The sequence below is a fragment of the Lepidothrix coronata genome, unplaced genomic scaffold (assembly GCF_001604755.1).
Source record: "Lepidothrix coronata isolate B3197 unplaced genomic scaffold, Lepidothrix_coronata-1.0 Scaffold25, whole genome shotgun sequence".
Lineage (NCBI taxonomy): Eukaryota > Metazoa > Chordata > Aves > Passeriformes > Pipridae > Lepidothrix > Lepidothrix coronata.
In genome coordinates this window covers 2,369,237-2,396,786 of record NW_016690205.1, presented here as the reverse complement: position 1 = coordinate 2,396,786, position 27,550 = coordinate 2,369,237, and the positions used below count along the sequence as shown (strand labels likewise).

The 27,550-nt window shown below is 45.2% G+C and overlaps 1 protein-coding gene across 8 annotated transcripts in view; it reads left to right on the top strand.

Moving 5' to 3' along the window:
* The first annotated feature begins 875 nt into the window (after nt 1-875).
* FGFR2 (fibroblast growth factor receptor 2) overlaps nt 876-27,550 on the top strand; it is an 83,748-nt gene continuing 57,073 nt past the window's right edge. For 2 of the 8 annotated variants that reach the window (XM_017809261.1, XM_017809260.1), the window contains exons 1-2: nt 3,049-3,067; nt 5,279-5,535. In XM_017809261.1, coding sequence (XP_017664750.1) covers nt 5,361-5,535 — 175 coding nt within the window. In that variant the 5' untranslated portion in view covers nt 3,049-3,067; nt 5,279-5,360. Of the gene's footprint in view, nt 942-1,322; nt 1,438-2,669; nt 3,068-5,278; nt 5,536-20,825; nt 21,093-21,775; nt 21,851-27,550 lie in introns of those variants that run through there. The other 6 variants (XM_017809256.1, XM_017809258.1, XM_017809262.1 and 3 more) reach the window with 6 other exon arrangements.

Sequence of the window (27,550 nt, the reverse complement as noted above, 5' to 3'; positions counted from 1 at the left end):
ATTTTAGCGTGAGGATGCAGATGCTGCCCAGCGCCGGACTGTCGGTGCCACAGCCCGGGCTCAACCACTCCGGCGGGACGTGCCGCGCTCCCCGTCTTTTCTTCCCAACCCATTGGAAAACTCCTGAGTGGAGCGACCCTGCGGGAGCCGCGCTCCCCTCCAGCCCTGCGGTCCCTGCGGGATGCGCTGCCCCGCTCCCCGGGGGAGGCAGCGGCCGGAGCGGGGGGTTCCCTGCTCCCCTCCTGCCCCTCCTCGGGCCCGCTGAGCCCCCCGTGTCCCCGTCTGGGGACCCCGTGTGGGGTATCCACGACCCCCGGGCGGGGCGCGGGCTTGGGAGAGGAGCCGAGCCCGCACCTCCCCGGGCCGGGCGGGCGAGTGCGGGGGAAGGGGCTCGGCGGCGATTGGCAGAGCCCGGCAGCGCCGTCCAGGAAACGGCTCGGGTTGCAGCGGGGGGAGTGACCGGGGGAGGAGGAAGGAGCCGGAGGAGTGCGCCGAGAGGGGGAAAGGGGGGAGAGTGAGCCCACCTCCCACCCGAGGGGGCTGTCGGCGTGACAAAGCTGCGGCGGCTCGGGGCGGGCGGCTGGATGGAGCGGAGCGGGACCCGCGGCGCGGAGCTCGGCGATGCCCGCGCGGGGGAGGAGGCGGCTGCTGGCGCCGGGCACGGCGGGCTCGCCCCTCTGAGGCGGTAGCCGCTGCGGCCGAGCGAGGGGACGGGACGGGACGGGGCGCCGGCCCGGCTCCTGCCTCGCCTCGCCGCCCTCCTGCCTCCCTCATCCCGCGGGGGATGCGCCCCGCTGCGCCGCTGCGGGATCGCCAGCCGGGGCCGCCCGACGAGTGACCGCGGCCGCAGAGGAGTTTCCCCCCCGTCCCGGGAGCCGCCGCTCGGCACCGAGCCCCAGCCCCGCGGAGCCGACCCTGCCCGCCCAGCGCTCCCGCCGCAGGTAAGGGCAGAGGAGGAGGAGGAGGGCTGGGGGTCCCGCCGCTCTCTCTGGGCTCCCTGTGCCCGCAGCAGCGCTCGGGCGGCCGGAGCGGGGCCTCGCTCCTGGTGCCCGCCGGCCCCGGGCAGGGATGTGCCCGTGCGGGACTCGGAGGTCCCCGGGGCGGGATGTCCCCGTGCGGGACTCGGAGGTCCCCGGGGCGGGATGTGCCCGTGCGGGACTCGGAGGTCCCCGGGGCGGGATGTGCCCGTGCGGGACTCGGAGGTCCCCGGGGCTCGGGTGTCCCCGGGCGGGCTGTGCCGGTGCGGGGCTCCGTTGCCCCGGCGGGGCTGCGGGTCGGTTTGTCCGTCACTTGGTCGCCACTGCGGTGCGCGGGGAAGCCCGAGCAGCACCGCTGTTTCCCTGCCTTCCCCCCGCCCGTTCCCGCTGGGTGCACGGCTGTCTCTGGGGATGGTTCCAGGGGTGACAGCAGGACGGGCAGCAGGGACTGGAGAAAGAGGTACCACCCGGGGCAGCCCGTCCTTGCCCCCAGTGCTGCGGGGCCACGGGGCAGAACAGCCCCGCCTGGGATAAGGGGGGAGAGAAATCTTCAATGAAATATATATTTAAATGCAAAACGGCCCCTTCAAACTGGGACTCATTATGCGTTTGGTGTGAAACGCTATCAACATTTAAAACTTCATTGTCTCCTTTGTACCAAATCCCTGTAAATCTTCCACTAGCCTTTTCTCATTTTCATCTGAAAAGCCTGTTTGGGCTGAATAGACAGCAATCAGCAGCCTCTGGACTTCTCTCTCTCTCTCCGGAATGTCAATTAAAATGCAGATTTCCACACCCCCCCATCTCTTGGTGGCAAAAGACTTGAGAAAAACAGGATAGTAGTCCTGGAAAGCAAATGAAAGAAGTTCAAACAATGAAAAAGTACTGAAGCTGCCAGCCGGTTCCCATTAGTCCTCCAGAATTAATGTTTAATAGCCGTGATGCGCAGATTTACTCGGAGATTGAACTGTGATGAAGAGTCCTGTTAGATATATATATGTGTGTGTGTGTATATATATATATATTTATGGTCTTGTGTATTTCTATCAATTTCTGTCAATACACGATTCCCCTGCCAGTGGAATTGTGTATACGGTGTATGTGTGAAGCTTTAAAGTTTCGTCTACCTGGATTTTTCTGATGAAGCTCTTGGGCTTTATAGAGCGCTTGAGGTTTCTTTGCGGAGGCTGAAGGTCCATATTTCATTCAGGTTTTGCTATTCCCTGCCTAACAGAGAGAGATGCTGAAAAGTTATACAAAAAGCAATGTATTGATTTGGTTAACATACTCTACAAATTGTACTCTCCCTGGGGAGTGATAAACATCTTATAAACAACAATGGAAGTAGATTAAAAAGAACACTGAGCATTGAATTTAATTAATGCCACTGCTGAACAAGTACTACTTGTTTGTGTGTGCGAGTGTGTTTAAACTGAAGTACAGCTTGGAGGAATTTGGTTGGGCTCCCAAACCAGTCTGCTTTCCCATGCTTGTCAGTTTGGCAAAGAAAATTTGGGCAGGTATGTGACGAGGTGAAAATTGAGTTGATGAGCGAGTGGCAAGGAGAGCCATCAATCATTGGGGGCTGACAACTCCTCCCCAAAGTGTAGGCTGAGAAGAGAGACAGAGTTCCCTTTCAAGGGGAAAAATAAACACTACGTGTGGCTTTCACTGAGTCTGAGACTCCAGGAGGGATTATGGTATTGTAGTCAGGAAGCCAGAATTGTGGAGGCCAAAAAGCATGCTGGGGCTGTGTTCCAAACATTGAGATAGAGGTACATAATTATCCAGCACAGGAGGTCTTTCCAGAGACTCGTCCCCCAGCAACTGTGGCAATTAAACTATGAAAAGAATTTGGTTTTTCATCTTCGTCGGACTTCACTCCTTTTGGGAAAGGGCAGTCCTCGAACCCTGGTCACTGCTGTGGTGGTAGAAAGTGGCTTGGCTCTATGGATGGGTCCAGAGCTCTGATTTTTGCTTTGCTGCACCTTTGCAAGCTACAATTTTGAGTGTTCTGCTGCCCTGTGGATGAAGAGTCCCTTCTTTCTGCTGGCAGATGTTCAGGTGCAGAAGCCAGCAAAAACCTTCAGGTGAGGAGACGCGTGGCCAAGTAGGCTTGTGCTGCACTTCAGGATTTAGGATGAGGGTAGGAACCATAAACATGCTTTCAGTGGCATTTTATGTGGTCTGAAAATCTGAAACAGCAGAAATCTCGGTGGAACTAAAGCTGTTGGGAGTCTAGAATATATGCTCGCGTTCTGGTATGTTTTCTTTTTGCAAAATTATGATTGAATTTTGCATTTATAGACATAGTCTTTTAAGCAGAGTTTACAGGATGATGTATGGAAATTAAATCAGCATTACATCCAGCCTGTTAATTAGGGGTTTCTACCCACTTTACAGCTGCATAAACTGAGCTGCAGAGCCGTGGCTGCCAGACGGGTGGGGCGGGAGGTTGAGCTGGGTGGCAGCATCCAGGGGGGCTGCTCTGCTCCTTCCCCAGGCACAGACGGGTCCTAGAGACAGAGCTCCCTTCAGCTCTACACCTGCTCTGTGCTTATTTAGAGAAGGGCTCGGCAAGCTCTTTGCAAATGTTTATGCAGTGGTCTGGTGGTGTTTTCACTGGTGATTTAGTAGTAGTTGCTAGCTTGTGGTCTGGGATGCTCGTTCTGTGCTAAAATCTCCCAAAGCAGGGAGAGAGCTTTGAGGTGATACCAGCTGAGGTGAAAAACCTTGCCCTGAAGTATCAAGGATTCACCTGGAATACCGTGTATTAATTATTTTTCCCGAGTGCCTTATTTTTAGTCGTCTAAAATCTGTTACTGCTGACTCCAGAATTTATTCTATATAGTACCCAAGATAAAAGATGCCTCAACAGCACTCCTGTCCTTAGCGCTGTGAGCTTTGTATGTAGCAGGTAGCAAAAGACTAATAAAATCTGAATCAACTGTTTAACGGTTGGCTTTTTAAGGGGAGAATATTTGTCCCTGTTTCTGTATGCTGAAGTACTATATCATGCCATCCAAATGACAGGGAGTTTGGAGAATTTTGACTTTATCTCTACGTTCCCTGCCTTTTTAAATTCTTAAGTGTGAGGTCGGGAGGGGAAAAAGAGGTTTTCTGTTATTTTTCCCTTCAAGCCAAGTGCTCTCTAAGTTTCAGTTGGGTTTCATCACATCTAAGATGAATCATTGACCAGATGAGAGCAATTGCTGCAGTTACTTGTTTTATCCATCTACTGAGCTTTACCATCTTTTATTTTTGAAGCGGAAAATCAGGTCTAATTTTCTGCTTGAGCTGTTAAATCACCCTGTGAGGAGGATGCTCTTCTGACCCTCACCTGGCATCTGAGTCTGGTGGCAACAGGGTCCCCTGAAGGGAGTGCCAGATACTTTTCTGCCACTTCTCTCTCCCATCAGCCCATGCCTGGGTTACCAGTTGACTCCATTGATTGAAATTAGTTTTGCTGTGAATAAAACAGACTGTTGAAAAATATATATCAATAAGCATCATTGAGAGAGGGAGAAAAGAAGTGTTTGTCCACACAGCTTGGCATGTATGGATGGAAAATGATGCTGGGCAGGTCTCCCATGAAACTGCAATCTGTACCATACTTCATACAGATTTTAATTGCCTGTAATGTGGTGCAGTGAACCAGTGTGACTGTGAAGATAAGAGCCTTTCACTTGTTTGGGACGCTCGGCTTTGAAAGGACACTGAACCGAGTCAGGAGAAGGTACATCCATAGGGGAGCTGGAAGTCCTGTGGTGAAATAAAGTTTTACAGATTTTCCAAGTCTAAGGAGTATATTTTTCAACTGTTTTTCTTGTGGAAAATTACCGAATTCCTGTAAATTCAGCTGGCTGCAGAACCGCCTAGGTGAAGGAATGAAAAACAAGGCAAACTTACATAAACCTTCAAACAATAACAAGAACATAATTTGTATAATTGTGGTAATTTTGTAGCATTACAGGTTATGTGCCTGCACATGTGTGTGCCTCTCGGTTTTTTAAAACCTGTATGTTTTTCTGTCAGTAAAATAGCTCTCTAAATATGTGCTGAGAAGTGATTTTGTGAAAACAAGGAGGACCTGGTTACGCCTCAGGTGATGATGGAAACTGCTAACAGAAGATGAAAAGTCACTCACTTTTCACATATTCTTGAAACTGGAAAACTATTTTTCCCGTCCTCCTCCTCCCCTCCCTCTCACCTCAGCTCTCTGTTCGAGGCTTTATGAAGTTTTTTGGTGTGTGTTGTGAGATGTTTCTGCTGACAGTGTTAAATCTCTCTCCTCCCCACAGCAGCCGCCGTTGTTCCAAGGGAGGAGGCACTACCCTGGCCGAAGGCACGGCTTTCTCTCCATGCTTCTCTAGAGGTGCTCAGATGGGATTAAAGTCCACATGGAGATATGGAAATGGACCAAGAATTTACTCTAAAAAGATGGTCAGCTGGGATTCAGGTTGCCTTATCTGCCTGGTGGTGGTCACCATGGTTGGACTTTGCCTGGCTCGACCTTCATTTAATTTAGTTGTTGAAGACACCACGGTGGAACCCGAAGGTAAATCACTCTAGAACCCTTAATTCTTTAAAAGGAGTTAATTTTAAATGCTTGAACGTCTGAAACAGAAGTCAACATCATCTGTGCTTGGGTAAATCTAAGGCAAGTAACAGATGAGCCCTCGAGAGAGAGTCGTGGTTTTTGACTCTCCCTTCTCTCACATGGGCTGTGTTTGTACAAGCACTCGTTTGTTTATTCTTGTGCAAGCAAGTGGTGTCAGTGATTTCACTTGGGACTGTCATCACGTTGTATAATCAAAGTGTATGGCTGGAAGTTTTCAGGAATGGGTCCTTAAGGAAAGCAGCCTGTTGCACTTCCATACGTGTTCCGTGTTGCTGTCTCGAGGAACGAAGCGGACGAGTGGCTGCGTGTCTTTGTCATTGTCTTCACCTGAGAAGTCCAAAGAACTTAGTTTTTAATCGTGTGGCCTGAGTGTTTAGTTTTGCCAGGCACTCTGCAGAAATGCACCTTTGGTGGTGTCTGCCCTTAGAACAAATTTCTCTCTCGCTGTTCATATCCAAGCACAGTCGGTGCCGTGTGTGGATTGCAAGTCCTGAAAGTGTAAATGCTGAGATCTGAATAGCAAGGGCTTAAGTTTGTTACTGTCAAAGGCTAATTGAGACCTTCACGTTGGAAGAGGTGTTTGGATAAAATCTCCTATTTTGAGCCTGCACCTGTTGGCATGTTCTTCTAGGTTGATCTGTTCCCCCAGCTTTGCAAAGTGGTTTTCTCCTCTGAAGGGCTAGGGAAGGGCTGCTTTTTGATTGTCGTGAGCTGATTGTGTCTAAGAGTGTTTTTCCAGTGTTGTGCTGCATCTTTGCTGCTCTCTGAGCACCTGGGGGGGAGCAAGTGAGGCTTCCTTCATAAGGTTATACCTGTCTTTTGGGAAGTGATTACAGTTCTAATAACTCTCCAGCTGATATAGTGGTCCATAGAGCATTTCTGGTCTGACAAGCTTGCTGGAGAGAATTTGGCCTTTACACGTTCTGCTGCTCATGTCCACGAATACACTTTGTTTTTATTTAATATCTTTTCACACAAAACTTACTTGTTTCTATCCACTGCCTCTAAAAATAGGCATCACCAGCTAACACATTTTTGGAGTCCGTTCCAAGTACATTTTTATTGATGGCAGGGGATGAACTATTTAGAGATGATGAGCCCTCTTCCCTAGCAAGCATTCCTGAAAAGAACTCATAAAGTATAGCAATACTGTCATCTGTCAGCCATGGAGATTGTTGATAGCAAAGATTTTGGGTTTTTTTCTTTTGAAGGTAACTTGAGAATTTAAAAACAAAAAAAAAAAAGCCCAACTCTCACCACCACTTGCTGTATGATTTGTTAATTGAACATCTGGTGCCTTTTTGGCTTTTCAGGGGAATGACAAAATCATGAATAATTCTGGTCTCAGACTAGCTTTGTAGTGAGGTCCCCTAATTTTAGGGTTAAGTTAGAAAGAATGCGATTGCAGAATTGGTGGAGCATTTTATGGGAAGAAGAGTAATATTTTTTGAATGATGCCTGATAATTTTTCAACTCTTCAGCGAAAGAATAGATTTTATTGTCTTAGAAAGCACATTTTAAAAATATATGTTTCTTCCACGGTGAATATGGAGGGGGTAGAATCTGGGTTTTATCCAAGAGTAAATTGTTAAAAGGGATTTAAAACTTCTTCCCTGGGCAGGAATGTTACTGACATGAAACAATTTTAGATGTGAGAACCCAAATCATTACCAGAAATAAGGAAAAAAAAATCAGAAAGCACTTCTAAGTTAATGGCATAATAAGAGCTTTTATGCTGCAGAATACAGGGAATTGTGTGGGATTTATATCTGAGATTTGGGAAATAAAACCTCCTTTATGTGCTTTGTTAAACCCCTTTTAAAAAAAATCAAAACAAAACCAAGTTTTTACACAATCACCTTCTCTGGGTTCTATCACTGCCACCCACAAGCTCTTCAAGCCAAAATCAAAAAAAAAAAACCCCTTCAAATAATCTCTTCAAAGACAAAGCAGACTTCTCTTTTAATTTAGTAAATGCCAAAACATTTTGGCCACAGCTAATCTGGGGGGTCAGGTGCTCTAATAATGTAAATTTTCAGTGGGGCTGCTGACTGTGCAGTCATTAGAGCTATGACATTTCATACCAGCTGAGAAGGTCAGCAGGGCCATGACCTTTGGTGACACATGTTGTTCTGTTCCTGAGTCTTCCTTTTTTTTTTTTCTTTTAGTATGTTAGATGCTTTTATTGTTATTGTTTATTGTCTTAGTGAGTCAGAATATTGGAGAAGCTGTTTGCAACAATAACAAGAATTGAGATGGTGGCTTTTTGTTCCTTAGGTTGTAACAGAGAATATACCTTTTCTCGGCTAAACATAACTTCAGGGATATTTGCAGTCATTTTCTTTGGAGTATCTGGTTAAATATGTGCTTTAGTATAAACAGTATTCATCTAATAGGGCAATCAGCCCTTCAGTCAATCTTGAATAAATAAGTATCCGTCTGTGACCGCTGGATATCACTCTGGTCCATATGAAGGTATTTACACTGAGAATGGCACACTGAGCCACTGTGGCTGATAATGTTGGTGTTGGTATCGTGGGTGCTCACTAAAGGCTGGACCCTGGGTGTGGTGGCTCTCAGTGTGGTGCTTTTTTCCTTCAGCAGAGGTGGTAAAACCCGAGGCTGTTCCTCGGTGTGAGCAGAAACAGGACCTGTAGGAGTTAGTGTGGGCACTGTCAGCCGTCAAACTGTGTCTTGCATCACGTGTTTACATGTATGTTTTTTGTCCTGGGGACCATAAAGACTTTCTGCTTTTAAACCTTAGACATAAATCCACCTCAGTGTGTACAAAGGAGCCATTCTGTGTGTCTGTGTGTGTGCCCAGGCTGTGAGGACCTTTGATGATAGCCAGCATTTCACAAGGGCTCTGACGGCACACATGGGTTGAAGGGTTACTTTGTGAACTGAATAATTAGTTTAGACATATATTTGATAAATAGCAAGCTCTCCCTTGACCTTCCCTTGCCCAGGCTGTGTGTTATCGTTCTGCTGGGGAGCTAATTTGGTCTCTTCCCCCCCCATGTGCAGTGCCTCGACACTGTCCTTGGAGCACCCACTTGGTGGAGTGACATTGTGTTTCGGTTCTTTTAATTTAGGTCATATTTCAGAAGATTAATTTAAGCTTTCCACAAGGCTATTTCTGTGTCCTGTGAAAAACACGATGGTTCAAAATGGCCTTAGATTTGTGTTTTGGAGCAGCGGGGAAGGAGAGAGAGACCTCCTTTGGTGGGTGACAGAGTGTTTATGGTGGGGTCCAAAGCGAGTAACAACTTGTCATTTGGGTTTTAACTCACTCACAGACATTTTCTGCCTTTAAAAAACATACTAATATAAGCACGTTCAACACAGTAGCTTCCTGCTTGTAAAAATGCTGGATAATATGAGCAAAATACCTTAATTTTTGTAAAATGTTTGCAGTGCTTAAAGATGAACGTCGCCTGTGGCCGCAGTGATCAGCACAGTCCACCTGGAGATCCCTTTTAGCCACTGTGAGCTGCCTGGATGAGGGTGTGGGATTTTAGGAGCGGGCAGGGCTGCAGCATGTGGAGGAGGGACGAGTGGTGATGGGATGTCCCCTGTCCCATGAGCAGCAGAGTGCTCTCTCTCCATCCTGGGGTGCCCCCGTGGATCCTCTCCAGCCAGTGCCACCCTGCTGACAGGTGACCCTGCACAGCCATCATCTTCCATGGACAGAGGCAGTGTAGAAGCACCAGGATGCTGCTTCCAATTTGGTCGGGTAGATACTGTGATGGAATTCCTACAGATCATTCTTTTATTCTTTTGGCTTTTTTTTTTTTTTTTTTTAACAAGAACAGCGGCTTTGATACCTGCAAGTCAAATTAATAATTAAAGCCAACTCTGATTTAGCTAATCAGTTTTATCTTTTTACTTTATTTTACTTTTAATTTCAGTTTAAGGAAGGGCAATTATCAAAGCCCATTAGGGAGGAATGTGACATCCCCACAGCTTCGGGTGAGGGCTGGATGCCCTTTCAGGGATCCGGTTCAGTAAGTTATTTGGCCCAGTACAGGATTTGCCAGCTGAGGTTCTGGGGAATCGTACAGGCAGCCGGATTAAATCAGCCTTAATGTGTCCATTCTGTGTTTAAAATATGCAGTGCTTTAGCAGGGGCATGGTCTTGAGCTGCAAACTAATTGGGCATGGGTAGGGTTGTTATTTACAGTCCCGTGTTGATGAGACACTGGGAGCTGGTGTGTTGGTGTGGCTACTACTTTGCAAAGGAGCAGAAATAATTGCATGTTTTGTGTTTATCTGCCATACAGCTGCAGCTTTTTGAAGGGGTACAAAAATTATTAACTTTTAGCAATTTGATTCCTTTAGTGATTTTTTTTAATTCTTTTTTTTGAGGCAGAAGATTTTCAAAGATGCTGAGTTGTGAGGTTTTTTTATCCTTTTATTTTTTTTTAAAACCACCTTTATAGATAAAACCCCAAACCAGCAGCTGACTCCAACGAATGCATAGTTTCCTAATTTTATAATAGTTCTTCCTTGGCAGAGAACTTGCAGCAAGTTTCAGGCCATAGTAAATTTTTTTACAGACAAGTTACAAACCTTTGAAAGCAGAATTTGCCATGAAAATGCTGACATTTCCACTTCTGGAAGGTTGTGTGCTCATGAGATGATGGACAATAGTCCATAGTGATGTTTTAATAATAATCATAACACAGCTCTTAGTGAGCATATGTCTATATCCAGCTCCTCAGCTTCAGTAGAAATGATCACTTGGCTTTAAACAAAAACATTCAAAGATTAGTATTTTCTTAGAATTAATGTTTAGTTTAGGATCAGATGGGAATGCAGGAAAAATAGTTAACTATCCATTTTTCTATTGGAAGCATCAGATTTTTAAGTGTTAAACATTTTGAGAGTCCTCAAGGTTGAAGCTTTACAGTGAAACAGGGACTTTGTTCAAAGCAATGCTCCTGAGCAGTATAAATCCATGTTTTTAGAAGAACCATCACCCACTTAAGCAAGTTACATCTTGTCTACTTGTAATAGCACACCTGGTTTGACTAGAAGAGAAAATTTATTTCAGCGTAGTTAAAGAAGTGCAAAATTCAGGCTGAAAAGACTCCAAAACATGAAATGATGAGAGATCTAGAGTTTTGCACCGGTGTGACTGAGGGTTTGGTTCCCCAGTGGCAGTGGGACGTGCTGTGCTCCTCCATCCCAACTGGACAAGTGGGAGCATCCTCTGCTGAGTTGTCAGGACATGCTGCTTGTGTTACTGGTGGTGGTGGGAAACGGGGCAATACTTGGTTTGGCACGGGGCCTGCCAGTGTAAAATCATCCTCACAGCAATTTGGGAACTGATTTGAAACTCAGACCCTTGAGTTCTGGTTCAGCAATGTGTGCCTGTAGTGGTTCCTGGGAGTTTTTGGCACAGCGTGCTGCCCGAATCAGAGATGCCGTCTTGTAGTACCGGGGACTAAACTGACTTCTGAGCTGATTGAAAGAGAAGTTGGAGCAACTTTGTAGGAGTCGAATCTTAAATAAAGACCAGATTTTCAAGAGAGCAGCAGCCAACAGCTCCTGTTGTAATTACGAAACGTGCACTGGGAGTGCTGAGCTGTTCTGGAAGTTTGGCCCTTCGGGTTTCAGTCGGAGTCGAGAGCGTCAGCAAATCTGTGATCTGCGTTGGCATTTGCTCCTTGGGGACTGTGCTTCCCAACAAGGGTAGTTGCAAAACAAGATGTTCAGTAAGAGGAGTGGATTTTTTAATGTGGATTTTTTTTTTTTTTTTAACTTTTAAAACCAGCTTATAATTCATAAACCAATTAAGTACGTCTCCAGGTTGTCCTTTCCCATCTCTTAATTATCACTCCCAGTTTTCCTGTGCTGTTTTGCTTGGTTGGTTTGTTTTGTTTTGTTTCGTTTCCAAAAAAACCTTTTTTTTAGGGGTTTGTTTTTCCTGGACTTCTGAGTACTAGAATAGTCAGCACCTGGTATAGGGATGTGTCTTATGGGCTTCACTTTCTGCTGGTTCAGGTTTTTCTGCTGCTTGTCACCACACAAATGGCATTACCTGTATCCAGGGAAGGGACAGAAAGCTGAATTCTATGGTGCCACTTTATGTGCTTGCCATGCTGTTATTGTTTTAATTGTATTTTTGAAGTGGCTGTAAGTGAAAGCATTTGGTGAACCTCAGCGAAGCTGAGGAGTTGAGATCTGACCTACTTTCATTCCCCTCCTCACACGCCGTTGCAAGTTGTGTGTAATTATTGCTTCTCCTCCCCCGCCAAAGAACTGGCTCATCAGTTTGGGACATTACCCTGTGTCTAGCAAAGTGCCTTACAGTACCAAAGCCACAAGAACAGGGAAGAAGGGAAAATTCCTTTGTTCCGAGGGAACAGCTTGCGTTTGTGAGGGTTTACTGGAAGGGGCAGTGTGCTGGGGGACTGGAAGGGAGAGAAACGAGGATGAGAAGCTGGCTGGGGAGGAGAAAAATCTCTTTTCACGAGTTTCTATTTGGAAAGGAGTTTTGTGGCACAGTAGTTATTACCTCAGGCTTTCTCCCAGAGGGCTTGTGGCTGTTTCTGAGCGGGGTTGGAGTGGGATGCTGTGGCTGGGGGTGCCTTGGTGGACTGCACAGACCAGGACAAGTCTGCAGGTTAAATTAGGGTTGTATGGACAGAACTCGATCAGAGCACTGCGTGACAACTTGGTTTTCAAGCATAATAAAAAATTGTGGGGTAGAAAAGCTCTGTGAGGTTCATGCTGCACTTCCTTTAGGATGGGCTGTATGGATGGGTGAGCTGCTGGCAGGACCTGCTGCTGGGCAGCAAGGAGAGCCTGCCTTCGTGAGACTGGCTTTGCAAGTTTGTACAGTCCCTGCTCAGTGTCTCAGTGTTGCAATATTTAATTTGTTTCAAGGAAAGTAATATGACTTCTAATTCTGATTGCCACCCAGCAGTTCTTAAAAATAATTTTAAAACCCCGGTTCAGATTTTGAGTCGTGCTTCAGCTTGGTTCTGTTAGGCATTGTTTGATCATAGAAAAATAATCCTGTTTAGATACTACAGCGGTGAAGTACCCAGATTTCTCTGATGTTGTTTTCTCAGCAGGGTAGCACAGGTATTTCAGACGTGCAGGATTAACGTGGAGACTCTCTAATAAATCTGCAGTGAAGCACTGCTAGGTAATAGCCCTTCTCCTAACAATTCAGAAGCGTTTGAACCATCTTCCATTAGTATGGCAAAGTGCCCAGGAGCCACTGCTACTGTCAGGAGTGACGGAGGTGTCTGCAAGTTAAAATTAAGCGTTGTGTAAATGGTTGTGTTCCACCTGGAAGGGCACAGAGCCAGCCTGGCTTTTCACTTCGGGGCTTGTTGTGCTGCTCTTTTTCCCCACTAGAGACTATCCTCCCTGTGGAGCTGGACTTAAACAAGTTATGATGCCTTTTGCCTAAATATTGCTAAAAGGCAGCCTGGTATGCCTTGAAGCTTCGAAGTATTTGGAGAATATTCCATGGTTTATGTGTGCTGTGGATAAGACTTTCAAAAGTGCTAAGGGGATGTTTTGAGGATATTGTTTCCAGTGACTTTTTTTTTCAAATCCTGCTTTAGGAAGTGGGGGAAGATGAATTTCAGGGGAACAGGCAAGATGAGACTTCCAGATGAGCTGCTAAAATTAAGGGGATTTGTATAGTCAAGTAAAAATGGGACCGTGTACAAAAGAAACAACTGCTGACTTGCTTGTAGGGAATCCGAAGAGAAGTTCTCTGCATCCAGAGCTAACACTGCAACACTGAATTGTGCAATTTTTAACCTTACAGTTGTAATTTATTTCTTTTGCACGTTGAGCAGTAATAGTCTTGAGTGTGGCCTCTGGCAAACCTGGAAGAAAAAGGTTGTGTTTTTATGTTTGGATTTATGCTATGTTCTGTTATGGTTTTATGTTGCTCTTGAAATGCAAATAAAGAACCTCAAAAAAAAGCTACGGATTGGAATAGATGCAAGAAAATTATAACCCAAGAAAAACCCTTTGCGACCAAATATACGTGCTCATACATTTTCCCAAGGCTGTATATCTTATTATGGAGCCCTTCCCAAGCAGACTGTAAGGCTGGGTTGAACAATGAGACTTGGTTAAATTACTCTGCCAGTTGGTTATGTGCAGAATATAGTCAAGGAGATTTGAAGTTTTGCTGCTGCTGAAAGAAACGATGAGAAAGTGGTCCTGGTTTTGAATTCTGCTTTTCTGAGAGAGAAAATTAATTTTTTTTTTCTTTCAGCTTTTCATTTGAGGTTCTGGCAAAAGGTGATACCTTTCCCCTTTGTATTGTATAATAGATTACATGAGAAGACTCTTCTGTAATGAGTTTGAGGAGTAGTTAATTATTTTTGAGATTGTGTTACATGTGTGTTAGGTTTTTATTGTACTCCCCAGTTCTCTTAATACAGAGACTCTATTACTTCAGGCAGATGGTGGAGTTTGACTTGAACAGGAATAGTCAAGGTTTGGTGCCTGGAACCAGATGTTCAGATCCTGAAGATGGCCTGTAGTTCCTCATCATCCTGATGAAATGATAAAAGGCAGCACAGTAACGTTAGGGGGTTTGGTGTGGCCTCTCAGGGTTGGGGGTGTTCTTTCCCTCCATGGTTACCCAGTCTTTGTGCAGAAGTCATCCTGTTTCTTGCTCTGTCCCATATCTGGAGAGATAAATCCTGTGGTGACTGCTGTGTAAAGAAGTCTTGGTCCTGTCAGGAGCAGACCGTGAAGAACGGGGACAAACAGGAAGAAATCGCGGGGCAGTTCCCAGCAGCAGGAGGTGGCCTCGCTGGTCTCTCTGCTGTTTACTTTGAACTTGGCATGCTCCGAGTCTTCCCTGGCTTGGCTTCCAGAAGCACAAAGCACACAGCCAAGCCCACGAGCATGTGATACTTGGCATTTTTGACGCACGTTGCGCGGTTGTGCAGCCATAACTCAACGATCCCCTCTATAAGGGCAGGTAGGAGCAAGCAGGCTACAAGCTGGAGGAATTTTTAATCTCTGCACGAAGACTCGACAAGTACAATTTCTTTCTCCCTCTGAGAAGGAGTCCTCTTCCTTTAACCACGAGGGGGGGGAGTGAGACACATCAACCCAACTGCTCGGCAGCCATCAAAGCCAGGCTGAAACAGTTCATGTACCTCACCCTGTGTCAACCAACATAACAGGGTTATGAGGTTTGCTCCCACTTATGAGGTTTGCTCCCACTGCCCTCTTCTGCTGAGTGCAGTGGGGCCCATGTGGCTGTAGCCAGGGCTTGGGGGTAGCCACCTCAAGGAGTAGCAGTTCTGTAGTTGCTCCTCTGCCAAGGAGCATGACACAAGGCAGATGGATGTAACCACGTGGGGATCATTTTTGGGTGCGTATGCAGAGGTTTTTTTTTTTTCTTGGCCAGGGGATCCTGCAAGTGGCAAAATGCTTTGCTGCTCACCAGAACTTTTTATTTTTCTAAGTCTTCAAAGCTTAGGAAAACAAGTTATAGTGCAGTGTAATATTTTCCCTTACCCGTGATGACATTGGCAAGTTATTGCAATTGGAGGAGATTCGCTTTTTTTTAATGAGCTTGGTATATGTAGCACTCAATAGGAGTTGACATGATGCTGGAGGTCCAAGCTCTAGCAGGTCAGTGTGGCTGGAAGCTCTACACTTGCTGGAGCACCAGGCATGTGTGATGTGGCAACTTTGTTTTGCAAGTGTTCACTTCCAGGGCAAGAGGATTATTCCTGTTCGTTAGTTTTTTTTCTGTCTGGTTTCATCTCTTTACCCATCACGTGACTAGCTCCTTATTCTATAAGGATAATAAGATTAAAGACAATGCCAGGAAAAACATATTTTGGAGAATCTGGCACTTTGTTTTGTGGAAGTTGCTGCTTTCACAAAGAGAAGCCCAGGAGCTTGTGTTAAAGGAACAGGTGAGGACTTAGAATCTGCCACATGTTGATGTTTGGAGCTATCATGGATAGCTCTTTGATGCTTTCTGTTTGAAGTTTTTCTGCAAGGTCTAAATGTTTTTCATCAGATTTGAATAATTAATGTTTCTATACATGGGAGGGGGGAAATAATTCCTGCTCTTCGTGGTCTTGTTCAGGGACAAGGGATTTTTAAAAAAAAAAAATCATTTAGTTGTTTAATGTTATAGGAGGAACTGTAGCAATTTGGAAAATATTTTATCAGAACAGAGACTTCCTGACAGTGCCTGGTGGAGGCAGAACTGGGCAGAGCTGGCAGCTAATGACGGAAACACGGCACAAATAGGACAGCAGGAATCCAGTGACTTTGGAGCAGCAGATGGAGGAATTGCAAACACTGCTTTGTCCCCCTTTGTGTGAGGAGACGTGCTTAGCCTTTGTGGCTTTGGTTTGCTGTTGGCTAATGGAAGATAGTCACCATGGCCAGCATTGACTCTTTGCATTTTTAAGCTGGTGGCCGTGCCTTTTGCAGTCTGAGTTTATCATCCATTGTCAGAAGAGGACATGGAGCTACTCTTATTGTTGGCCTGCCAATGTAAATGAAGGGAGAATCCCACCAGCTTTTACCTGGGAGGTGGGAGGGGAGGTTGCAGAGGGAAGGTTGCAGACCTGGCTGGTGATACCTGGGCTGCCTCCTGGAGAGAGCATAAAGCCTTGGGTCTGACTTGGGGCCCGTTTGAAATCCCCATTCCATGTTGTTCATCCGGTGTGGTCTTGCTGGACTTTTCCTCAATGAGAGGAAGGCCGTGAGCAGGGGGTAGGAGAAGCAGGAGCAGTGGTGGTGGTTGGCAGCCTGGTGTTCCCTGTGGGGACATTCAGTTTTGCAAAGAACCTCTTGGATTCTTGACAGGTCAGGTCTGTTGACCCTTCTGGGCACACTGTGGTGAGTGTTTAGTTATTTACTAAAGCCTTTTGAAGCGAAAGTGGCTTGATGGGGTCTGAGGCTTTTGTGTTCTGCAGAGCTGTGTGAGAATCTTTGCTGGGGTTAGCTATTAGCTGATCGTTTAATTATTTGGCTCTGTAACTAAGTAACTAAATGACTTGAGACTTAAGATAAGCAGCTCTTTGTTAACATTTTATTAAATGGGGAAAAATAATAATAATAATTTGAAACCTAAGGAAGTATAAATCTCTCAGTGACCGAGTCCTGAACAGAAACATGATTTGGAATACAATCGTGTATCATAACAATCTGAGATAGAGCAGTCAGAGTGTCCCCATCCTCTATTGTGGTCATGGCTTTTATACAAACAGTCTTTACTCCATTTGATGCCTGGATGGCATAAACCATGCTGTGAGGCTGCATGAGCAGGCAGAGAAAAAGTTCACAGCTGTTTATTTAACAGCAGCCTGGTTTTCTGTGGCAGTATTGTTCAACAGCTCCACCTATAAAGTTTAAATACGTTGTGTGCACCACTATTACAAATAAGGATGTACCTGAGAGCAGACAATTGCAGAAGCAACGTGCCCTCCTGTGTCCCTCAGCGTTTCAGAACACCCCCAGAAATTTTGCATATGCAGTTGTTGCTTTTTTTGGTTTTTTTAAGGGGTGATAGAAAGGTATAATTCACATCAGGTGGTGCACCTTTGCAGTAGGAGCTAATGGCATTATTACAGGATTTGCAGGAGAACTTACTTGGAAAGGAATCCTGTACTGCCTTAGAATTGTGGAATGGTTTGGATTGGAAGGAACCTTTAGAGGCCATCTGATCCAACCTCTCTGCACTGAACGGGGACATCTTTAGCTAGATGGGATTGCTCAGAGCCCTGTCCTGCCTGGCCTTGGATGTTTCCAGGGATGGGGCATTGTGGGCAACCTCTCTGGGTAACCCGTGCCAGTGTTTTACCACCTTCATTGTAAAAAAACCTTCCTCCTTATATCTAATTAACAAAGCAAGCAAAGGACTGGTTCACAGGCTTCTGGTGATGGCTGAGGGTCCCATTCCAAGGCAGAGCTCCAAAGAGGGCTGGAGGGGCATGGATGTGATAGCAGATCATCAAGCCTTGCCTGGTGCTGCAGGCTCTGCAGGGCAATCTCTTCCTTCTCCCCCCAAGCTATTTTCACTCAGGGAAAGTTCAGGATGCTGCTGAAAACACTGGAGGATGTGTCCAAGTGATGGCTGAGCAAACTTGCAGCCTTATGTCTCCAGGTGTGGAAACAGGGAAAGAATCCTGTTGTCAGCCTCAGGGGAGCCATTGATTTGATGGTACAGCATGGACATGAATCCAAAATCTGTCCCTAAATTTCAGAGCAGTGTAAAAATCCTTATGCAGTCCTGGGGAGAGTTAACTTTTGCAGAGCAGGTTGTTTGTGTGCTGCTGGGAATTTTTTAACAGTTTGAAGGGGTTGATTTTCTCTGTGAAGCTGTTGGGTGGACTCGTGCCTCAGAATCCCACCTGTTCTTTGTTTGCTTTTGGGCACCATTTCAAACCCACACTGGAAAAAGTTTATAGGCAAACATTATAAAAAGTGACAGTCTAAGTGCTGCTACATTCTAGTTTGGCAACACAAAGGCTTACCTGAAATAACTCACAATTTCCAAACATGACTTCATTACTTCATGACAACACTTTGCTGCATCTTCCCTGATACTCTAGAAGTAAAGAAATAGAGAAGGATAATATTTATCAAATGCTAATACCTATTTGAAACTTGATTTCTTTAGTATACTATTTTCCTTGCAAAAAGAATTTTTTTTTTCTTGTAGTTTTGAAATAGATTACTGTTCTTGAGTTTGGATTTGGATTTATGTTGAAAGGCTCAGTGTAAACTTGGGGTTAATAGTTTAAAAAGAGTTGAAATCATGGATTTGAGGTTAGAAAATTATTTTCCTTTTAATTGTGTGTAAACAACTGATCTGCCCAAGAGCACACTGCAGACTGTGGGACCATCTTGTGAGTTGGCTGGCACTATTCAGCAAAAGCCTCTAATGCACTTAGAGCTGAGTTATTGTCAGCCAAGGTGGCTTTTAAAAAGTTTAAACAAAGACAGTTTTAGACTCCAGTGCACTGTTGGCACAGTGTAAACTCTGTACAAGAAATTTTCTTTGCAGGTAGAGCATTACAAAGGAGTCTTATTAACTTCAAAGTAAATTAGGTAACTGGCTTCAGGTACCTTTTTTTTTTATTTGACAGTGAAATCTAATTAAAAGAAATCTCAAGCAGACTCAAATATACTCATTACTGTTACAAAATATATGTAGAAAGGAGCTCATGCTCCTTCTGGAAATTAGATTTCCAACAGCATAATGTAGCAATCAGTGAAACACCTGCATTGCAGATCTGTGGATTCGTGACTGTATCAGCAAGACTGAATTAGTTTATAAGGGGTATAAATCTGTGTTGGAGCTCGTCCTAAACTTTGAGATGTAAGTCTGCACGCTAGAAAGTTTAGAGACCTTGTTATAAGCTCTAAATCCAAGAATCTTTACGGTCTACATAACTGTGGTTGAATGGTTTTATGTGCCATCTTTGTGTGATGCAGGTGTCCTGTCTGTTGTTTGAAAAAATGTGTTTGCCCTAAGAAAAAAGGCAGAATAAGCTCTGAGAGGGCACGTCCCTGAAATGACATGATTCTAGGATGAGTGGGGAAGAGGAATTGGGCATGCTGTTTTCAAGTCCATCAGCATAACCCGATTATTTAAATGCAGGAGTGTCCCATTGTGGTGGTCACTTCGGGTGCTCACAGAATCATAGAATAGTTTGGGTTGGAAGGGACCCATGAGGATCAAAGAGTCCAGCTTCCTACACAAAACTCAACCACTGACAGAACTTCAGCGTTTCCAGGCTCCCATGCACAGGCTTGCTCAGATGTGGTGCTTGTTTCTGACTTCTCTGTTGGAGGCGTGACACAAGAAATGCCAACGCTGTGCCCCAAGGACAAGGAACACGGGTTTCAGGGTTTCGGTATCCTTAGAAGGAAGGGTGGACATCAAAGACTCACCTCTTTTAATACTCCCTCAGACTCCCAAGCAGACAGAGGTGTGTTTTATTGCTGTGTGCACACAGTGGTGCACAGCTGGTGGCTGTGCAGGGAGGGATGTGCGCGGGGAGCAGCTGTCTGTGTGGCGTGACCCTCCCCGTGAGCAAACAGAAGATGCCCGTGTGCTTCTTTCCTTTATTTACCATTCCTGCCACCCTTGGCGAGGCCAAGAGGCTCGTGGGAGAGGGACAGTGTGGTTGTAGGGAGAATCCAGTGGCAGGAGCAGTGCCTATATCTGGGACAGCCTGAGTTCATCCTAGGTGTGCCGAGCCTTCCCACTGCACTGTGGAGACTGTCTGGAGAGCCCGGGGCTGCAGTTCCTTTCCCCATGCTGAGAGCCAGCCTTGGAAGGGGGGGGTGTGATGAAGTTCTAGTAACTATAGGCAGATGTAGTTTTCCAAGGATGTTTTTTTGGAAAAAGGCTGTGGTTTGACATTCTTCTCGTTGTTTGGTTACAAAAGGGAGCTGATGGATGAGCCATTTCGTTTTGAACTGCTGCGTATACTTTGAAAGCTTCGCTTGTGCTCCTGAGTTTCTGCTGTATTCCACTTGGGAGAGGTTGTGAAATAAGTAATGAAGCAAAAATAAAAAGATGAAAGGAAAAAGTTACTGTGGTAGAGAAAAGAGTTGGCAGTGTAGAAGGCTAACATAGAGACTTTGGGGTGGGTGCAGGGAGAAAAATGGAAGACATCATATATGCTGCATATAGGAACTTATGTTTATTAGCTTAGTTAGTGAGGGGTTTTTTGGCCATCCTCTCCTTTCAAAAGAGCACTTCTCAGGCTTAAAAATAAAAAAGCAACTTAAAATAAAATCAGATGGGGGGAGATAATTATTCATTTGAATTGTGGACCCAAACGCTAAGATGTAAAACCGAATTTGCCTTTTGAACTCCTCCTGCTCCTCCAAGTTCTCTGAAGCCCCCCATTCATCAGTGCTCACCTTCCCAGGGTCAGTTTGCTGTGTCTGATGAGGAGGGTCATGCCTTTGTGTGGCACTGGGGACAAGGCACATGCAAGATACAAATCAAAACTGAATGAACTTTGTTTGTGGTTAACTTCTTGAAAAATAAAGCCTCTCCCACACCTGCACGTGGCTCAGTTTAACAAGACAGGTTGCTGGGCTAATCTGGATGAAACTTTTTTTTTTATTTAACATAACTTGATTTCCGTGGATGAGAAGGGCCTTCACTGACTTTTGTTGGAAATTCTCTCCTTTCCCTTCTCCTTCTCTTCTTTTTTCCTCCTTTCCTTCCACCTTCGCAGAGCCGCCAACCAAATACCAAATCTCTCAGCCAGATGTTTACTCAGCACTTCCAGGAGAACCGCTTGAGTTGCGCTGTCAATTGAGAGACGCCGTCATGATCAGTTGGACTAAGGATGGGGTCCCTTTGGGGCCCGACAATAGGACAGTGATTATTGGGGAGTACTTACAAATTAAGGATGCTACGGCCAGAGATTCGGGCCTCTATGCTTGCACTGCTGTTAGGACCCTAGACAGTGATACTCTGTACTTCATTGTAAATGTTACAGGTGAGTGAGTTAAACATAGGTGTGTTTTTTTTGCATGTAGAAGCTGTAAAATGTGATATAAAAACACATTTTGATCTGACATGAAACAGTGCACTTGGGCACAGTGAGTTAAGCTGAGTTCTGGAGCCGTTACTGGGATTTTTCTCCTTGTCCTGACCCTGAAATGGACTCAGTTTGTATACACTCCTTTTGCTTCGTGGGCTCTATAGTGATTAACAGCTGCTGAAGAGCTCTCTGTTTTATGCCACTGTGACAGGATTCAATTAGACAGAGTTGCTGTGCTGATGATAAAGACAGTAGAATGAATATAAGCTTTTGCCCCCCCTGCATCAGAAGAGGAGAAGGGATGTCCTACATCCTTTAAGTTCAGAGACAAATTGCTCAGTTCTGTTCAGCTGAATGTCTTTAACAAAAGTTAAAGTCGCAAGTGGAAAGAAATTTTTGGAGTTAGCAAGATCCCTTGGGAAACTTAGCAGCATTTCAGGATTATTAGCTAGTTTTGTTACAGTTTTACACCAAATAGCACGTTTTGTGGCTGGATTTTCTTTTTTTTCTCTATCTTCTGCACAACTAACACGAGATCTGTTCTCCTTGATATACAATCTAAGACGTAGCTTATTGGTTTTTTTGTCTGTAAAAAAAACCTAGGCTGGTTTAAAGACTTGGTTATTTTTAATGTGCAGATGCTCTTTCCTCTGGGGATGATGAAGACGACAATGATGGGTCGGAGGACTTTGTGAATGACAGCAACCAGATGAGTAAGTAACAGCGAACTGCCAGAAGTCACTAGCAAGATCCACGTGGAAAATAATGTCCCATCTCTTGCACTCCTGTCTTCAGAGCTTCTTGATTGTTAACTGCATGTGCTGTCAAATAGTGGTATCTTTGTCCTTCTCCATTTTCTGCTTCATGTAGTTCATAACTTGAAACAAAGAAATAAACTAATATTCTTTTGAACGTGCTTTTCTGGTCTGTACTTTCTTTTCTCCTTCCTTCCTGGCATTTCTGCAGTTTCCTTTCCTCCTGAATTGGAGATTGGTCTTTGTCTGGTTTAGACTCTCACAGATGAACTAACTTGCCCTGAACCCGAGCTGAAATTTAGCAGGAGAAACAAAGATCCAGCTCATTTTGTTAAAAGGTGGTATGGAAACTTTAAAAATAATAAGTTGTAATGAAGCAAATCCCTCAATCCTTAATCTTGGCAGAGATCTCTCTGGGGAGAATGAATTTGGAGACAGTGAGGTTCTTTTGTTTGCCAAGGACCTCAAGGTTTGTTGCAAAGAAAGCAATTCAGCGCTAAACCCACGTTTTATGTTACCTATGCATGATGAAAATGGGCTAAAAGAATCTTAAACCTATCTGAATGTTAAACGTCAGCCCCTTTGGAGAATTCAGAAAGCTATTAATAGGCTCTAAATAGAGCAGCCTCTAAGAAGAAAGAGAAGAGAATGTAAAATTCATATTGGTTCCTTGTGCCGCTCTGCGCTGTCGCAGAATCCCCTTGGTGACTGGTGGGTTGCTGTCGCTGGTGCTCTGTAAAGTCAGTAACACCCAAAACACAGAAATCCTTCACGGGAGATGTCAGCAAGTGCCTGCAGTAGCCAGGTCGTGTATTTGCTCCTCGGCCTGATCAGTAATTGGCAGCTGTGCTGTACCTTCAGGTGATAAAGTAAGAGCCTGACTGCGGCTCCCCTGGTTAGTTCCTTTTGTGAACCACTGCTGCTGGTCTGAAGCTGTGAAACATTAGATGCTATTTAAAATGATATAAGTTCTTAGCTGCCTTTTTGGCCCCTGCCATCTGTTGGTGTGATTAACCCCGGGCTGATTCACAGGTGCTGCTGGAAGGGGCTGATATCGGGCAGCTGGAGGCTGCTCTGACAAAGGAATGAGGTGGCAGAGATAATTGGAGAGTTTGGAAAAGGGACACTGCTCTTAAAAGAAGTTGTCTAGGTAAAACCCACCAATCCTGAATTGGAATAATGGGTAGAAATTCCTTTTAGGAAGCATTTCCAATGTCTGCTGTTTCTTAAAGCATTGTTGACGTAGGTCAGAAAATGGCTTGCATTATTTTCAGTGACAATTGTGCTTCTGATCTGTATGACGGCTTGGGTGATTCATTGTGAGCACAAATGGCTTCTGGAAGTAGGTATAACAAGGGGAAAGAAGTAAAGGATGTGATCTCAAGGCAACTGTGCTCTGTAATGGTGCCATAATGATTCTTGCCCGTCCACGTGCGAGGGAGAACTGACGCTAGCGACGTTCCTGTAGGACGAGCTATCATTTTAAGCTGCTGTTAATCAATCTTGATTCAGGAGCTGGTGAAAGGCCGGTGACAGTCTCTGTCTGCCAGGGTGGGGGGGCTGTGCTGCAGCAGGGGTCAGTCACACTTTCCCTGCTCCAAGTGAAAGATGCCTCTCGAGCGTGAGCGTTCAAACATCTCGGATGGCGGGGAAAGTGCAGACTTGCAGAGCGGAAGGGAGGGAGCTGCAACAAGATGGATTGCTCCTGAGCAGAGCGTTGCACAAACAAGTCCTCGTTGGACTGCTCTTTACAAGGTGCCCACAGTCTGCTGGGGCTTCATGCAAGGATGCAGGGAGCAGCACAGCCTTCCTGCTGGGCTCTGAGCTGGAACCAGGAGAACAATCGTGGCACCGCATCCCTCCAAGTCTGTTTTCAATGAAAAGTTGCATCATGGCAACTCTGGATTAATACAAGGTTGATGAAAGAGGGCTGTGATTTGGCAAGATTAGAGCTGTATGAAAGTGAGGGGTGGGACTTGGTGCGGTGCTTTTGTAAAGCGCTGGAGCTCGTGTGTCTTCTAAGCCTTCTGTTCCTCTTACACGTTTTATATCTTGTCCAAAAGACCACATCTCATTTAAGATGCTGTGTTACAAGTTGAACAGTGAATGAGGAGCTATGGGGTAGTCCCAAGTCTTCTCTGAGCCTTCTGTGGGGCAGGCAATGTATCCAATGGCCAAATGCCCCTTTACCTCCTTCTGCTGCCTATGGGAGGTAAAGCCTGGGGAAGTCCAGGACCTCACAAGGGTCCCTGGTTGCTGCTCTTTAAGAGAAGTCTTTAAGTGTTTCCTGAATCATGGTTTGAGCTTTGCAGATCTCAAACGATTTAACTGATAATTTACATACAAATTACAGCTGTGATCATTAAGGATAAGCAATGGAAATTGGCCTGGTTGTGCCTTTACTGATGGAAACAAAAGACCATAGTCTTCAAAGGTTGTTGCTTTTTGATGAAACAATTCTGATAAAGTCCAGCTGTCCTGGCACGTTAATTATGATGAGATGAAGCAGGAAATGGCTGTAGTGCCTTCCACAGGAAGCTGAACCTTGGCATTCTCATTCCTGCATATTTAAAACAAAGCTTTTAGAGCTGTTTTATTTATGCTGCTAAGTATTCTTTTAAGCTGTTTTATTTTCTTTGCCTCTGTTACAAATATAAATTCCAGAGGCCAAGGTTTTCAAATGCAGGCAGAGAGGCTGTTGAGGAAATCTAGAGTCAATTTTGCAAGGCTGCCCAGAAAATGCAACTGTTCCTGGAGTCAGTGGAGGCTGTGACTTGGTAGCTGTGAGGAGCAGCTCACCCTCTGGAGAGGAGGGCACTCGTGTGTACACATGTGCATTTGACCATTTGCCCTGTGTGTATTTTTAAGTAAAAGGCATGCACAGCAGATTTCACTCTGTGTTTGGTGTCCTTTTAGCTTGACAGATATTTTAACTGTCTGCAAAAAACACTGTGGTAGATTTGTTCCAGACTGCATCCTGAATAGCTTTTTATTACTTCCAGCTTTTGTTGAAGGGATTAGTGCTGGTGGGGAAGGTGCAGGATTGGTTCCACTGCAAGAGAGTCCCCTCTTTCCACAAAATGCCTTTGTTGGCATCTCAAGTTTTCCCCTTTGTTACCCTAAAGAGGTGCCTTAGCTTGGTTCTGGAGGGTCATCTCCAAGGACACTGACCTGGAACTGGCTTTTACAAAGCTAAGGGCTGATCACCATCAGTTCATTCTGGCAGCAGTGGAAGAGACATGGTTAGTGCTTGTTGCCTCGTCCTCATCATGATTTTAAGAGGTAGCCCTAATTTAAGGGGTTTCTGTAATCCTGACTTGATGCTGGCAAGGCAGCAGCTGTTGTGATGGTTGCAATGAAATCCACCAGCTGATTTATTCTGTAGACCCCTGGGTAGCCCTGAAGATGTTGCTGTTCTGCCTTCAATTCTAGTCAGGCGACTGGAAGCTTTATGACATTTTTTTCTTATCGCCCTTTAAACAATTTCTTCTGGGCCAAGCAATGGTAAATTGGCACCAAGAACAAAAAGTATCTAAATGTAATCCACATGCTGTTCCTTTCATGCCTTGAAGAGTTTCAGAAAGGATGAAACAAGGTTCAAATTCATCAAATCCTGTAGAGTGGAAATCCACTCAGGGGAGCAGCAAAAATTGGATGTTGCCTAGAAGTGTTTTTTAATTAAAGGTCAAATACAATAGTACTTAAAACCTTGGAGGGTTTGATGTGGTCACTTCAGGCACGCTATTGCCTGCTTGAGGTGCTTGTCAGGCAAGCTTGGAGTTGACTACTTTTGTATTTCTTTGTGTTAGATAAGTCCAAATAAAAATTGAAGAGTCCTGAAGTGAAGTGGTCCCCTGGGCTTCCTAATTTCAATTTCACATGCAGGAGATTTGGCTGATTAGATGTAATGTCTTTGCAGTGGAGTGCAGTGTGGGTCAGCAGGATATTTTCTTCGCTAATGAGAACTCTAAAAGCAATCAGGAATTCCCACCCCTTCCCCTGCTGCTCGTTACTTCTCCATGCTGGAGTCTGCCCTGTTGTTACTGTGAACTTTTAGCAGCGGTGTTACCCTCCTTCCACCTGTCCTGGTAGCAAAGATGGGATGTGATAGACATGGTCTGTGAGAGGGGTCAGCACTTGGTGGTATCCACTCATTAACTATGTTTGTTATTGGTTTTAGTGAATCTGGGTGGTTTTCCTCTCAAGGAAAAAGAGAAGCAATAAAAAGGTTCTTTTAGGTTGTGATGAGTTAATCTATAAAGAGGAATTTCTGTGTGTTAATCAGATCAACTGCATGAAAGCACAAATTGAGAGTGATTGTGATTGTTTGTGGGTGTTGCTGCCGTTTCCTCTTTTCCCTTAAACCTACTGAGGAGCTGCCCAGTCTGTGTTGCTGCTTCCTAGTGAAAAACCTAAGATGTCTTAAAGCATTTTCAGATGGTGCTTTCCACGTGTGATGTCTGCATGCTCTTCTCCAAGCTGACCTGTAATTCAGGACCATTGCAGGTTATGCTGAGGATTGTGCAAGGGGAAGCTTTCCAAGCAGAATCCTTTCTCCTGGTCTGATCTGTTTGCTTTCTCCCCTCTCTCTGTGGTACAAAACTGAGCTGCTTCTATTCATTCATGCCTGCATCTTCTTGGCTTCTTTTCTGTACCCACCTCTTCCATAGATTTTCCTCCCTGGGCATTCGTTGAGTGCGAGTCTTACTGGAGCTTTTCCAGGGGCAGATTTTTAAAGGATGAGGGTTGATGGAAAGGATAGTTATTTATAAGAAAAACGGAGGATGAGTTGCACTATAATGTGGTAGAAACCTGGCTGCATGGAGCAGCCTTGTTGGGGGACTGCAGGTGGCTGTATCCTGACCAACTGGTGCTCTGGTCCCAGTCTGCACCCCGATGGGAGCTTTCCCAGAGCTCGGTCCATCCAGCCTGTGCACTGCCATGGGCCAGTTTTGGAGCCTGTGGCTCGGAGGCTGTGCTTGCCAGCAGCTGCATCCAAGCTCTTTATGCCCTGTCCCTGTGAGAAGCTGCGTGTGACGGATGTGATGGGAGGTGACCGTGCTGGCTGCGGAGTTGCTGGGTTGGCATCACCCATCTGGAGTCTGAAGTGAACCCTCTGCCCTGTCTGAGATGCTGATATAACTTGTGTGGATGGCTGTCTTGGACTTGCCCCAGTAGTTTGCTTTGCCTTTGTGGGAGTTGTGGGAGCAAGTGGTTGCCTTGCATTGCCCGGTGGAAGATGTTTAGCAGTCCACAGAAAACGGCCTTTTAATCCATCAGTACCAGCATGTAATTCTGCCTTTGCCTGTTCTAATGTAATTTGGCCTTTGTGTAGTAGCTAATTCCTCTGGTTGGCTTTGTTTAAAGTCTTCTGTTGTTTTAATGTGATCCTGCTTTTAGCAAATAATGTTAACAGTGATTTTCCTTGCATCCCTAATTCACTTACACTAGTCTGTGTAACAATTTCTTAGTGTTGCAGTTAAATTTTCAATAGTTACCTGATTTTCTATTTTGATTACATGCACAAATTTGCTTTGCTTTTCTACTTCATTAATTTTAACACTAATTGCCACTTCAGGCAAAAAAAAAAAACCCCAAACACTTATCGTTTCTAGCATCATTATAAGACTTGCTTTTAGAATGTTTTCTTTATACTGA